The sequence below is a fragment of the Drosophila sulfurigaster genome, chromosome 3 (genome assembly GCF_023558435.1).
Source record: "Drosophila sulfurigaster albostrigata strain 15112-1811.04 chromosome 3, ASM2355843v2, whole genome shotgun sequence".
Classification (NCBI taxonomy): Eukaryota; Metazoa; Arthropoda; class Insecta; order Diptera; family Drosophilidae; genus Drosophila; species Drosophila sulfurigaster.
The window spans coordinates 41,715,849-41,730,535 of NC_084883.1; the positions used below are offsets into that span (position 1 = coordinate 41,715,849).

At 41.1% G+C, this 14,687-nt stretch overlaps 2 protein-coding genes across 2 annotated transcripts; one reads left to right on the forward strand and one right to left on the reverse strand.

The window, feature by feature from the left end:
• The first annotated feature begins 290 nt into the window (after positions 1–290).
• Positions 291–7,405, forward strand: LOC133844769 (WASH complex subunit homolog 5). The gene is made up of 7 exons (XM_062279019.1): positions 291–512; positions 570–672; positions 730–921; positions 1,376–2,617; positions 2,696–4,080; positions 6,768–7,139; positions 7,199–7,405. Exons 1-7 carry the CDS (start codon positions 391–393, stop codon positions 7,350–7,352), a joined length of 3,570 nt encoding a protein of 1,189 aa, XP_062135003.1. The 5' UTR covers positions 291–390; the 3' UTR covers positions 7,353–7,405.
• A 432-nt stretch (positions 7,406–7,837) lies between these two features.
• On the reverse strand, positions 7,838–14,617 carry LOC133844775 (phosphoglucomutase-like; the record flags this gene model as incomplete). The annotated part of the gene is made up of 3 exons (XM_062279026.1): positions 7,838–8,226; positions 8,293–8,477; positions 14,093–14,617. Coding segments are annotated over 3 exons (849 nt in total), but the record flags the coding sequence as incomplete, so codon positions are not given.
• Positions 14,618–14,687: the final 70 nt, after the last annotated feature.

The following is a 14,687-nucleotide window of genomic DNA, read 5'->3' on the forward strand; positions in this document are numbered from 1 at the left end:
GATCGGTTACTAAACTTGGCATATCAGATGGCTTTTTTGTGGGTTGTGTTTTGAATTCACCTCGGTTCAGCAGCGTGACAACTGGTTTGGCGGTAATAGGAACCAATAATAAGACAAGAAATATAACAATAAGAGTAAACATGTTAAACTACATCATATCTGCCGATAATACAAAAATATAATTATAAAAATAAAAAAAATCTATTCTCACAAGGGGCAAATGTAACATATATTGAAAAAATACTAGAAAAACAGTTTTAGTGTGTGCAGGGCATAAGCTGCAGTATTTTAAGCACGATTCACGAACTCATCTCTAATGTTTTGGGCGTAAATAACAAACAGCTGATGCGGCACATCTGATATTTTTGTTTGTTTTATGTGCTTTGGAAAATGAGCGAATTTCTGTCGGAAAATAATGCCTGCGGTCAAAATTTGCTTAATATCGTTTCAGTGGGCAACTCAATAGTTGCTGAAATACTGCGACTAAAGGAGTACGTGCCCAGCATATACAGGTAATAAGAAGTGCGCCGATAAAAACGAACTGCTTGCAAATTGTCTTAAAATTGCAGATTGGAAAACGCAGGCGATAGGCAAAAATATGGCGATATAATATTGGATTTTAGCTACTTCAAAGTGGCCGAGGCGCATGAAAAGAAAATAGAGCAGAGTGCCGTGAGTATAATGTGCAACAATTGTTAAGACATTTAATTAATTTCAACTTCTTTAAAGGATCTAAGCGATTTGGACTTGGAGACCCGCACAAATCACTTGCAGCTTATCACTCGCTTCTATTTAGCTTTCCAGAGTGTGCATCATTATGCCACCGATTTGCAGCAGTTCATCGAAGAGTTAAACAGTGGCTACTACATACAACAGACGCTAGAGACTGTGCTCCAAGATGAGGAGGGAAAGCAATTGCTAGTGAGTACCATGTGAAAAAAGTCATACTTTTTATAACTGGTTGCTATAGGGTGAAAGGGGTATATTAATAGGGTATAAATAATCTTTAACCTCCTATATTGATCCCAAAATATTGTATGTTATACTAATAACATTTTATAGGTGTATTTTTTTTTCGTTTTAATACACATGACTATGCCTACAAGTTTCATATAAACAATATTGAACTAACATATTTTTATTAATTTGATTTTAGCAGATTTATATTAAATATTGTACTTAATTATAAAACTGGCATAAAGAGTAATGGCTGCTGGGGCACTTGTTAAATTATAAACTAAAAGCAATATTGTGAAATTTTAAACTTTACACTTTCTAATAATCGAATTCTAATAATTATGTCATAATTCTGCAAAATTGTCATAAACAACGAAGAATGGATTTCCACCTTCTCATTTATCCTTTTTTCTTGCAGTGCGAATCGCTCTATTTGTACGGCGTTATTTTGCTTGTGCTGGACTTTCATATACCCGGCGATGTACGTGAACGTCTCCTGATTGCCTACTATCGCTATAGTGGAGGCGATGCCACGCCCAGTGGCGATGAGAGCAACATACATGACGTTTGCCTGCTTCTACGCTCCACGGGCTATGTGCAAATTGCAGTCGGAGCTGCTCGAGTTGCCACTAATCAAGGTGCTGCAGGGACTGAGCTCAAATATCCAGAGACATATTTTGCACGCTTCAAGTTTGATGGGAACTTTATAGACTTGGTGTTGGCTCGCCTGCGTTGCGATGATATCTACAATCAATTGGCCATCTATCCGCATCCAATGCATCGTACCACAGCGCTCTCCACACAGGCGGCCATGCTTTATGTTTGTCTCTATTTCTCGCCCCAAGTGCTGCACACGCAAGGCGCCCAAATGCGTGAGATTGTGGACAAGTTCTTCAGTGACAATTGGACGTTGTCCATTTATATGGGGATCACGGTCAATTTGATTGATGCCTGGTCGCATTTCAAAGCCGCCAGCAGTGCGATTGCCAATGTGGTGACCTCGGTGGCCATTAAAACGTTGTGTCAACAGCAGCGCGAACAAATGCAAAAAACACTGCAAAAGACGCAGGAAATTGTGCGCGATGGCGTCTTGGATGAAGCCTTTGTGCTGGAGCATGCCAACCAGATCATTGTGCTGATGCGACAAGCGAATGTGCTGTTGCGTTGGCATTGTCTTCACACCAGTCCAGCGGTGTTTGTGATCTCGCCCAGTGGACAACAGGCAGCTGGGCAAGTGCATCAATTGCTGTTGCAGCAACTGCAGTTCGAGCAAAGCAAACTCTACAATCTGCTGCTCAATTGCGGACAACTCGAGTTGACTGTCCGTGAGTTGCTGGCGGAGTTGCAGTGCGATCGAGAGGCACGTTGGAGCCGCAATCGCGAGGAGGCAATGCAGTATCTGCGTGAGCTAAGCGAAGCATTTGCGGGCACACGTCCGTTGACCAAGATTGAGGCGAATCCACAGCTGCAACAATGGTTTGCCCAGGTGGCACAGCGTCTGCACAAACTGGACATTGGCAAGCCACAGAAGGCAGGTCGCCTTATCATTCAGGTGATGCAGGCGCTGGATGAGGTGCAGGAGTATCACAATCTGCATGCCAATATGCTTGTAAAGCAGCAGCTGCAGGAGACGCGGGATCTATTGAATCGCATGGCACAGGTGAGCTTCAAACTCTGAAATGTATTTTATAGGTCTTCACACTCAAATGTTGCTTTCTCCTACTGGTTTTTTGTGCAGCTTATCAACCTGAAGGAAGACATTGAGATTCACATACAGATGATCAGCGATTTTAGCTATGCTTGGCAAATTCTGCAACGCGATTTCACTGCCATCATGCAGGATAACATCAAGCGACAGCCTCGCGCTGTTATTGGCATCCGAGCGGTATTCCTTAAACTGGCCAGCACACTGGAGGTGCCACTCATGCGCATCAATCAGGCCAAAAGCGAGGATCTGGTGTCGGTATCGAACTATTATAGCACAGAGTTGGCAAACTTTTTGCGGCGCGTTCTCCAAATTGTACCCGAAACAATGTTCAGCATTTTGTCCAGAATCATACAGCTGTTGACCAATGTGATCAAAGAGTTTCCCACTCGCCTGGAGAAGGAAAAGTTGCGCGAATATGCGCAATTCGAGGAACGATCCAAGGTCGCCCAATGGACCAACTCCATAGCGGTTTTTACCAAGGGCATACTCATGATGAAGACCACTTTGGTCGGCGTCATCGAGCTGGATCCCAAGCAGCTGCTGGAGGATGGCATACGCAAAGAGCTGGTCAATCATCTGGCTAATGCCTACAATTTAGGCTTGATATTCATACCGGAAAAGGGCAAGACATGTGGACAATTGCTGCAGGCAAAACTGCAGGCGCTGGCCAAGACCATCGAGGGATATCGACGATCTTTCGAGTATATCGAGGACTATTTGCGTGTGCAGGGATTGCGCATATTGCTGGAGGAATCACAGCGCATCATCAACTACAATGTGGAGAAGGAATGCAATTGCTTTCTGCGCAACAAAGTCCAGGAGTGGCAATCGCACTTTCAATCCCAGACCATACCCATTCCCAACTTTCTGCCACTCCAAGGTGATCCCAGCAAGTCAAACAATTTCATTGGACGTCTCGCCCATGAGCTGCTGCGATGCACGGAACCGCGTCAAACCATCTATTTGGATCTGAAGTGCAGCTGGTACGATAAGCGACCACCACATGCTGAACTCCTCGCCGGCTCCAGTTTCTTTAGTGTGCTGCGCGAGGCAATGGCACCAGCTGGCCTGGTTGGACTGGAACGTCTTTATGCTCACATGTTGGCCGATGAGCTGAAGCGTAATTTGGACAAGTTGCAAAAGAATCTAACTGCAGATCGCATGTGGTGCGATGCATTGGCTCAAATGACCAAAGAGCTAGAATCCCGAGACTTTCCCGGCGAGCTGGCCAAACAGCCCATCAAGTATTATCAGAGCTATACGCAGCGTTGGTTAAAGGTGTGGCCCACTCTGTTGGATTGGATGCTGTCGTTGGGCCAGAAGCAGCTACTGCGCCAGCATATTGCCAGCGAGCTGAGCTTCAGCAGCAAATGCGATGCCAAACTGCTGGAGAACACCACAGACACATTAAATCGGTGAGTTACGAGACTAATTTTAGATCAGTTCGATTTCGTGAAACGTTTTAAAGTGGTTTGGATTCCAATTTTGGATACTCTTCCATTATGCAGTTTTTTCTTAATTGATACTAAATATGATTCGACTGTTTTCAATATTTTGAAAACTCATATTTCCCATGATCATTTTTTAAAATTATTATTTCTTTTTTGTATTTTTAATTGATTTCTGAAAACGAGACAATGTTTCCTTAAAACAGAATCATTTTCTTCATTAGTACTTTGCCTTTCGTATCTTATGATTAAATACTCTTTAATTTAATGCATCTTCTACTGTAAATGATGCATGTATATTGTTTAAGATGTTTGGCACACGCACTTTGCCTACGGATATCGAAAAAACACAAATAGCAAGCGAATTGTTAAATCAAAAGCCTCGATTATTAACTATAAATTCAATATTTTGAATGCGATAAAAAAAAAATAAAAACTTTGAAAAAAAAACTTCTTCTTGATTCATGGACGAGCAATTAAATTCCGTCCAACTTTGATAACCTCTTCTTGGCTTTAACTTTAATGTACTTCGATAATTCAAATCTTTTATATAAGCTTTTATGAAAGATAAGAGTTTACCCAATGAGCTCGACTGCGAAAGACCCACTTCCCATTTTCAATGAATGCGAAATATTCCGGTACGAAATTAATGTACTGAAAAATACAAAAATATACTGAAGCTTATTGTATTTGGAATATCAACTTACTATTACATCCTAGAATACAAGACATATAAGATTGTAGATATAGAAAAATCGTGACTGTAATTTTAAAAATTCGCTTGCTCGATTTTCTTTTTTATACCCCATCTTCGACCTTGTACAGTATATATATATTTGCCATGTCAGTCTTACTTTCCATATGAACTCTGGGTAGCGAGTATCTCACAGTCGAGCACACTCGAAAGTAGCTTTCTTACTTGTTTTCGATTTGCAGGGACCAAAGTGTAACAATAACAAGTGCTGTCTATCTCTTATAATGCGATACAGTGTTTCATTCAGCTATAAAAGGCGAAGGCTTTTCGAAATCAAGAGCAAAAACCACAATGTCGTTGGAAGTCGTTATTCTGTTGATTCTCGGACTGTCATCAGGAGTAAGAGCTACTGCTATTACTGGCGCGGTGCTAGCAAGGCAACAAGACGATGCTGCCACGCAGGTTGAGTGTCCCTCATTCACCTCAGCGAACAGTCCTCTCAGCCTCGAGTCCATTGTACGTGCCATAGTCGATGGCGACTGGCAGCGTCATCGTTTGGTGCTGCAATTGGTGAAAGAAGCACGCACTTTGGAGCTGAGACGTTCCATTTACGAGACATTGTGGCTGGAGTGGAAGCAGACCAAAAAAAACAACGATCCGATCAAATTACTGGACTTATATGAGCAACTCAAGCTGCAGTCTGATATTCCGGCAGATTTTCAACAAATGGTCTATCAAACTTTCATATCCCGCAGCGCTCATCTGCTTTCCGCACCTCTTCACGCTAAAAGTCGCTGCACTGATTTCCCTTTGGTCACCACTCTGCTGCAGCTCTTAACGCAAAGTCCACAGAATTTCACGAGTGCTATATTCGAAGCCGTGTTTGAGAAGGTGCTCACATTCGAAACCCCATTGAGTGTGGCCCAACGTCTTGGCAATTTCAACGCTAGTTTGACACAATTAGCCACGCTCAACCTTCAGCTGATGAATCGCACTGAAGTCCAGTTGAATTCGAGTGCCCATGCTGCGTTGTTGGACAATCTTCGCCAGTTGGTGAAGCAATGGACCTTTAGCGAGGAAGTGGAGCACTCTCTGTATATCCAAGTGTACCAACAGTTGAGCTCTAGAATTTTATCCATCGCCCAAAAAGTAGGCTTGCACTTGGTGAACAATACCGAAGATTTCCTATGTGAGTGCGAAGACGGTTTCAAAATGTGCATCCGAAATATTGATCACCCAACGGCGGCTTTCAATATGCAGCACACACACAGTGAAGCCAACAACAGAACACACTTCTCCTTCCTAAATCCGTATCGAAATCGTAATTTAGTTATAGGCAACGGACAAGCGGAAGTGACCCAGAACGTGTACAGTCGGGAAAATGTCTACTGGTGGCATGTGGTCCATGTGGTGAAAAATGGCATAGCAATCTACGATAGTCAAACTTCCAGCCGGGTGATTTGTGGTGGAGATCGAAGGCAATCGGAGGGCAATCAACATTATGCATATCGCGACGAATGCACATGGATTATCGCAGATTGCAATGATTTGTAATTAACAATAAAGCAAATGTTAACATTTTATTGAGCACATAATATATATCAATTTACTTAAGGAAGCAAATACTAATGGATTTTAGTACCGTATTCTCATTCTACATTTTAGTAGTTATAGGATATTATATACTACTACAATTGTTATCTTATGTTATCTACTGTTTCATCCATAAGGCACAAAGAAACAATGAGAAAGCGAGTGGGTCTGAAAGATCGAGAATTAACCTGATTAAAATAAAGCACTTTATTAGCAGACTCTTTTAATAACCTGCTTTAACTCTTGGGCTGTCGCCTTTATCATTAGGCTTTATCTCAATGTAAATTTTTAAGTAGATATGGAGAAGCTCTAAATGTAAAATTGAAAAAGTACGTCTATTGAAGAAATCAATTTCTTTTGCTTGCAGCGCTTTAATGCTCGAATTGTCGAGCAACACCAAGCTGTGCGATGAGCAGGGCGTGATGATGCTCACCGAACTGCAGGAGATACTCCAATACACGGGCAATTATGAGCCACTGGAGCAGATCTTTTTGACCACCAAAAATACGCACAACATGTCCTTGTTTCTGTTCCTCTTCAGCATTGCGCACGTTGGTCGCTTGCAGCATTCAAAGAACACCGGCAGTCTGCTGCCCAAATCCTCCAAGGATGCCATCGATTGTGTACCGCTTATAATGGGATTGTTGACCATACTCCAGCAGTTCCACAAGAATGTCAAAATGCTCTACATCTCTTACATGTGCCAGTATGTGGTGACCGTGGCCGAGGCGCAGTTCACGTAAGTAATTTTCTCTTGTGAAATTTGATATAAACTGACAAACATCTTCTTTGGCATAGCGATAAGGAAATGCTGGGATCGGAGGTGGTCACCATGCTGCACTTTCTGCAGGCATTTGTGCGTCTGGCGCATTTGCCACTGAGTGTCCTGGAGCAGCGTATTCCCAATATGATACTAAGCGAGTTCGATTATCTCTCCACGCCTGTCAAGTGAAACTTGTAAAAAAATAAATAAAATAAATTGCTTTTTAAATAGGAAAATACAAATTTGTATTATTTTAAGTTAAATAAATAAATTGTTATAAGCGAAGTAGATTTCCGTCTTTACAGTGATAAAAATGATATCTATTATAATAAAAATATTAGTAAATAAAATAGTACTCATTATAATTCGATCATAATGCGCTCTAACGTTTACTTTACAACTACTGAGCACACAATTTACGAAAATAATTGTATTTAAGAAATTCTGTAATTTAAGTTGAAGTAAAAAGAAATTTTAGAAAACTTTTTAAAGTGCTTTGCAAATGTTACGATTTTTGGTTACCAAAATATTGTGACAAATAATTATTATTATTAGAGCTTTCTTTTTTAAACACTACTAGAATTCCTTCCTTACACAAGAGATAGTTTTTTAAATGTTTTCATCGGCTGCTTTAAATCATTTTGCCCACTCTTTAGAAAAAACGAAAAGATCAATTGATTATTAAATATTTAAATAATATACAGACAAGCTTTAATTTGTGTAAAATAAATTTGGATACATTATTAATGAATAGACATAAATTATATGGCCAATTGCTTGAAGATTCATGAACTTATTTTATTGCTTCAATTGTTGCCAAACTTTGGTTTAAGCCAATAAAGAGAAATTGCGTTAGTGCCAAATGAATTGCACATTCGAATAACAGTTGGCAGTTGGATTAGATAATCTTTGCGGCTGCCGTGCTTATGTGATAACGGTGGGTGCATTGCGTCCAGTGAACTTGGGTAGCTCTGAAATTTCCAGAGCAATATCGATGAGGGGCTTCAACATGACGCTGGCCTGTCCCAGAACATTCTCCTTCTCATAGGAGTCGATGTACAAACTGAAATAGAAAGTGTACATTACTAACTAACTATCCAAATCGTATACGCAAATAATGTGTATTTACCGCACGGTAGCGCCAGAGCTTCCAGTGCCACTGAGACGCATCACAATGCGACTGCCATCATCGAAGACAATGCGCAATCCCTGCTTTGTGGCCACGGACTTGTCCACGGGATCCGTGTAGCTAAAGTTATCCGCCTGCTTCACCTTATAGCTTTTGCCGCTGCTCGAGTAGTTCTTGCCCACAAACTCGGCTGCCGTAATGTTCTTCTCCATGGTGGCCATCATCTCGTTGCAGGGTTCCAGATCGCACTCTTCGTAGTCGTAATGTGTGAAATAGTTACGGCCATAGACGGACCAATGCTGCTTCAGAATATCCTCAATGCTTTTGCCCGTGTGCTGCATCACTGAGATCCATGCCAGCACCGCCCAAATGCCATCCTTTTCACGTATGTGATTGGAGCCGGTGCCAAAGCTTTCCTCGCCGCACAAACAAAGACGGCCGGCGTCCATGAGATTGCCAAAGTATTTCCAGCCGGTGGGCATACCGGAAAAGGGCAAGACATGTGGACAATTGCTGCAGGCAAAACTGCAGGCGCTGGCCAAGACCATCGAGGGATATCGACGGTCTTTCGAGTATATCGAAGACTATTTGCGTGTGCAGGGATTGCACATATTACTGGAGGAATCACAGCGCATCATCAACTACAATGTGGAGAAAGAATGCAATTCCTTTCTGCGCAACAAAGTCCAGGAGTGGCAATCGCACTTTCAATCCCAGACCATACCCATTCCCAACTTTCTGCCACTGCAAGGTGATCCCAGCAAGTCAAACAATTTCATTGGACGTCTCGCCCATGAGCTGCTGCGCTGCACTGAACCGCGCCAAACCATCTATTTGGATCTGAAGTGCAGCTGGTACGATAAGCGACCACCACATGCTGAACTCCTTGCTGGCTCAAGTTTCTTCAGTGTGCTGCGCGAGGCAATGGCACCAGCTGGCCTGGTTGGACTGGAACGTCTTTATGCTCACATGTTGGCCGATGGCTGAAACGTAATTTGGACAAGTTGCAAAAGAATCTAACTGCAGATCGCATGTGGTGCGATGCATTGGCTCAAATGACCAAAGAGCTAGAATCCCGAGACTTTCCCGGCGAGCTGGCCAAACAGCCCATCAAGTATTATCAGAGCTATACGCAGCGTTGGTTAAAGGTGTGGCCCACTCTGTTGGATTGGATGCTGTCGTTGGGCCAGAAGCAGCTACTGCGTCAGCATATTGCCAGTGAGCTTCAGTAGCAAATGCGATGCCAAGCTGTTGGAGAACACCACAGACACATTAAATCGGTGAGTTATAGTTTTAGATCCGTCCGATTTCGTGAAACGTTTTAAGTACCACTGCAACCAAGGTTTGGATTCCAGATACTCTTCAATTATGCAGTTTTTTTCTTAATTGATACTAAATATGATTCGACTGTTTTCAATATTTTGAAAACTCATATTTCCCATGATCATTTTTTAAAATTATTATTTTTTTTTTTTGTATTTTTAATTGATTTCTGAAAACGAGATAATGTTTCCTTAAAACAGAATCATTTTCTTCATTAGTACTTTGCCTTTCGTATTTTATGATTAAATACTCTTTAATTTAATGCATCTTCTACTGTAAATGATGCCTGTATGTTGTTTTAGATGTTTGGCACACGCACTTTGCCTACGGATGTCGAAAAAAACACAAATAGCAAGCGAATTGTTAAAACTAAAGCCTCGATTAGTAATGGAAAATAAAAACATTGAATTTATTCAAAAAATAATTTCAACGATTAATGTGATTCATGGGCTAGCAACTAAAGCTGCCAAATGTAGAATTGGAATGAAGCTTTAATGATAACCTCTTCTTGGCTTTAACTTTAATATACTTTGATAATTCAAATGGTTTATATAATCTGTTATGCGACTGGGAAATACCCGCTTCCCATTTTCAACGAATGCGAAATATTCCGGTACCAAATTAATGTATCGAAAAAAACAAAAATATGCCGAAGGTTATTGTATTTGGTATATCAACTTACTATTCCATCCTAGAGTACAAGACATCTAAGGTTGTAGATATAGCAAAATCGTGACTGTTGTTCTAAAAATTCGCTTGCTCCATTTTCTTTTTTTTATACCCAATACCCATAAAATGAAGTATATATGTAATAACTTTGTCCCTGCAGAAAATGTATGTAGCAGGCATACCTTATAAAGTATATGTATATTAGCCATGTCCGTCTCTCTTTCCAAATGAACACCTAGATCTCAGAGAATATAAAAGATAGAGATTTCATTTTTTCAACAGCACTTATTATTCTTAACCACTTACGGAAAAAGATTGAATCATAATTTAAATATAATAATACCTAAAGTATTTATGACTTATAATGCTTCGAAATTCTAATGCGATCAGATATTGTATATGGTATATTTTGCATATAGTACTATATCGATATACCAAATATATCCTTCGGTATATTGCACTATTTCTCAGTATATTATTTCGGTATATTTTAAAACATTGCAAAACATTGTTTTATTGAAAATGGGTAGCGAGTATTTCACAGTCGAGCACACTCGAAAGTAGCTTTCTTGTTTTCGATTTGCAGAGGCGGAACAAGTGCTGTCTATCTTTTATAATGTGATACAGCGATTCATTCAGCTATAAAAGGCGAAGGCTTTGCGAAATCAAAAGCAAAAAACCACAATGGCATTGGAAGTCGTTATTCTGTTGATTCTCGGACTATCATCAGGAGTAAGAGCTACTGCTATTACTGGCGCGGTGCTGGCAAGGCAACAAGACGATGCTGCCACGCAGGTTGAGTGTCCCTCATTCACCTCAGCGAACAGTCCTCTCAGCCTCGAGTCCATTGTACGTGCCATAGTTGATGGCGACTGGCAGCGTCATCGTTTGGTGCTGCAATTGGTGAAAGAAGCACGCACTTTGGAGCTGAAACGTTCCATTTACGAGACATTGTGGCTGGAGTGGAAGCAGACCAAAAAAAACAACGATCCGATCAAATTACTGGACTTATATGAGCAACTCAAGCTGCAGTCTGATATTCCGGCAGATTTTCAACAAATGGTCTATCAAACTTTCATATCCCGCAGCGCTCATCTGCTTTCCGCACCTCTTCACGCTAAAAGCTGCACTGATTTCCCTTTGGTCACCACTCTGCTGCAGCTCTTAACGCAAAGTCCACAGAATCTCACGAGTGCTATATTCGAAGCCGTGTTTGAGAAGGTGCTCACATTCGAAACCCCATTGAGTGTGGCCCAACGTCTTGGCAATTTCAACGCTAGTTTGACACAATTAGCCACGCTCAACCTTCAGGTGATGAATCGCACTGAAGTCCAGTTGAATTCGAGTGCCCATGCTGTGTTGTTGGACAATCTTCGCCAGTTGGTGAAGCAACGGACCTTTAGCGAGGAGGTAGAGCACTCTCTGTATCTCCAAGTGTACCAACAGTTGAGCTCTAGTATTTTATCCACCGCCCAAAAAGTATGCTTGCACTTGGTGAACAATACCGAAGATTTTCTATGTGAGTGCCAAGACGGTTTAAAAATGTGCATCCAAAATATTGATCACCCAACTGCGGCTTTCAAGGTGCAGCGCACACACAGTGAAGCCAACAACAGAACACACTTCTCCTTCGTAAGTCCGTATCGAAATCGTAATTTAGTTATAAAAGGCAACGAACAAGCGGAAGTGACCCAGAACGTGTACAGTCAGGACAATGACTACTGGTGGCATGTGGTCCAGGTGAAAGATGGCATAGCAATCTACGATGCTCAAACTTCCAGCCGGGTGATTTGTGGTGGAGATCGAAGGCAATGGACGGATCAACATTATGCATATACTCGACGTGCCGAGGATTTTGACGCCCATCGCGATGAATGCACATGGATTATCGTAGATTGCAGTGATTTGTAATTAACAATAAAGCAAATGTTAACATTTTATTGAGCACATAATATATATCAATTTACTTAAGGAAGCAAATACTAATGGATTTTAGTACCGTATTCTCATTCTACATTTTAGTAGTTATAGGATATTATATACTACTACAATTGTTATCTTATGTTATCTATTGTTTCATCCATAAGGCACAAAGAAACAATGAGAAAACGAGTGGGTCTGAAAGATCGAGAATTAACCAGATTAAAATTAAGCACTTTATTAGCAGACTCTTTTAATAACTCTTGGGCTGTCGCCTTCATCACTAAGCTTTATCACAATGTAAATTTTTAAGTTGATCTGGAGAAGTTCTAAATGTAAAATTGAAAACAATACTTAGTACGCCTATTGAAGAAATCAATTTCTTTTGCTTGCAGCGCTTTAATGCTCGAATTGTCGAGCAACACCAAGCTGTGCGTTGAGCAGGGCGTGATGATGCTCACCGAACTGCAGGAGATACTCCAATACACGGGCAACTATGAGCCACTGGAGCAGATATTTTTGACCACCAAAAATACGCACAACATGTCGTTGTTTCTGTTCCTCTTCAGCATTGCGCACGTTGGTCGCCTGCAGCATTCAAAGAACACGGGCAGTCTGCTGCCCAAATCCTCCAAGGATGCCATCGATTGTGTACCGCTTATAATGGGATTGTTGACCATACTCCAGCAGTTCCACAAGAATGTCAAAATGCTCTACATCTCTTACATGTGCCAGTATGTAGTGACCGTGGCCGAGGCGCAGTTAACGTAAGTAATTTTCTCTTGTGAAATTTGATATAAACTGACAAATGTATTGTGCATCTTCTTTGGCTTAGCGACAAGGAAATGCTGGGATCGGAGGTGGTCACCATGCTGCACTTTCTCCAGGCATTTGTGCGTCTGGCGCATTTGCCACTGAGTGTCCTGGAGCAGCGTATTCCCAATATGATACTAAGCGAGTTCGATTATCTCTCCACGCCTGTCAAGTGAAACTTGTAAAAAAAATAAATAAAATAAATTGCTTTTTAAATAGGAAAATACAAATTTGTATTATTTTAAGTTAAATAAATAAATTGTTATAAGCGAAGTAGATTTCCGTCTTTACAGTGATAAAAATGATATCTATTATAATAAAAATATTAGTAAATAAAATAGTACTCATTATAATTCGATCATAATGCGCTCTAACGTTTACTTTACAACTACTGAGCACACAATTTACGAAAATAATTGTATTTAAGAAATTCTGTAATTTAAATCTCATAAGTTGAAGTAAAAAGAAATTTTAGAAAACTTTTTAAAGTGCTTTGCAAATGTTACGATTTTTGGTTACCAAAATATTGTGACAAATAATTATTATTATTAGAGCTTTCTTTTTTAAACACTACTAGAATTCCTTCCTTACACAAGAGATAGTTTTTTAAATGTTTTCATCGGCTGCTTTAAATCATTTTGCCCACTCTTTAGAAAAAAACGAAAAGATCAATTGATTATTAAATATTTAAATAATATACAGACAAGCTTTAATTTGTGTAAAATAAATTTGGATACATTATTAATGAATAGACATAAATTAAATGGCCAATTGCTTGAAGATTCATGAACCTATTTTATTGCTTCAATTGTTGCCAAACTTTGGTTTAAGCCAATAAAGAGAAATTGCGTTAGTGCCAAATGAATTGCACATTCGAATAACAGTTGGCAGTTGGATTAGATAATCTTTGCGGCTGCCGTGCTTATGTGATAACGGTGGGTGCATTGCGTCCAGTGAACTTGGGCAGCTCTGGAATTTCCAGAGCAATATCGATGAGGGGCTTCAACATGACGCTGGCCTGTCCCAACACATTCTCCTTCTCATAGGAGTCGATGTCGATGTAGTTCTTGCCCACAAATTCGGCTGCGGTAATGTTCTTCTCCATGGTGGCCATCATCTCGTTGCAGGGTTCCAGATCGCACTCTTCGTAGTCGTAACGTGTGAAATAGTTACGGCCATAGACGGACCAATGCTGCTTCAGAATATCCTCAATGCTTTTGCCCGTGTGCTGCATCACTGAGATCCATGCCAACACCGCCCAAATGCCGTCCTTTTCACGTATGTGATTTGAGCCGGTGCCAAAGCTTTCCTCGCCGCACAGACAGAGACGACCGGCGTCCATGAGATTGCCAAAGTATTTCCAGGCGGTGGGCACCTCGAAGACCTCTTTGCCCAGCTTCTTGCCAACCAGATCCACAGCAGAGGCGGTGGGCATGCTGCGAGCGAATCCCTGCACGCCATTCTTTTGGAAATACGGTATGGCCTCCAAGTAGTGGGCAATGACAGCCAACGAATCGCTGGGGGTGACAAAGAACGCCTTGCTGCCAATGATCATGTTGCGATCACCGTCACCATCGAAGGCAGCACCAATATCATAATCTCCCTCTCATGCGAATCAATCAGGCCAGAGTTGGCAAACTTTTTGCGGCGCGTTCTTCAAATTGTGCCCG

Bases quoted from the DNA above. Each gene is read 5' to 3' on its own strand.
- LOC133844769 (XM_062279019.1), top strand. From the start codon at position 391: ATGAGCGAATTTCTGTCGGAAAATAATGCCTGCGGTCAAAATTTGCTT. The intron at 922-1,375 runs GTGAGTACCATG...TTTTTCTTGCAG, and splicing joins AGGAGGGAAAGCAATTGCTA to TGCGAATCGCTCTATTTGTA. The intron at 7,140-7,198 runs GTAAGTAATTTT...TCTTTGGCATAG, and splicing joins GTGGCCGAGGCGCAGTTCAC to CGATAAGGAAATGCTGGGAT.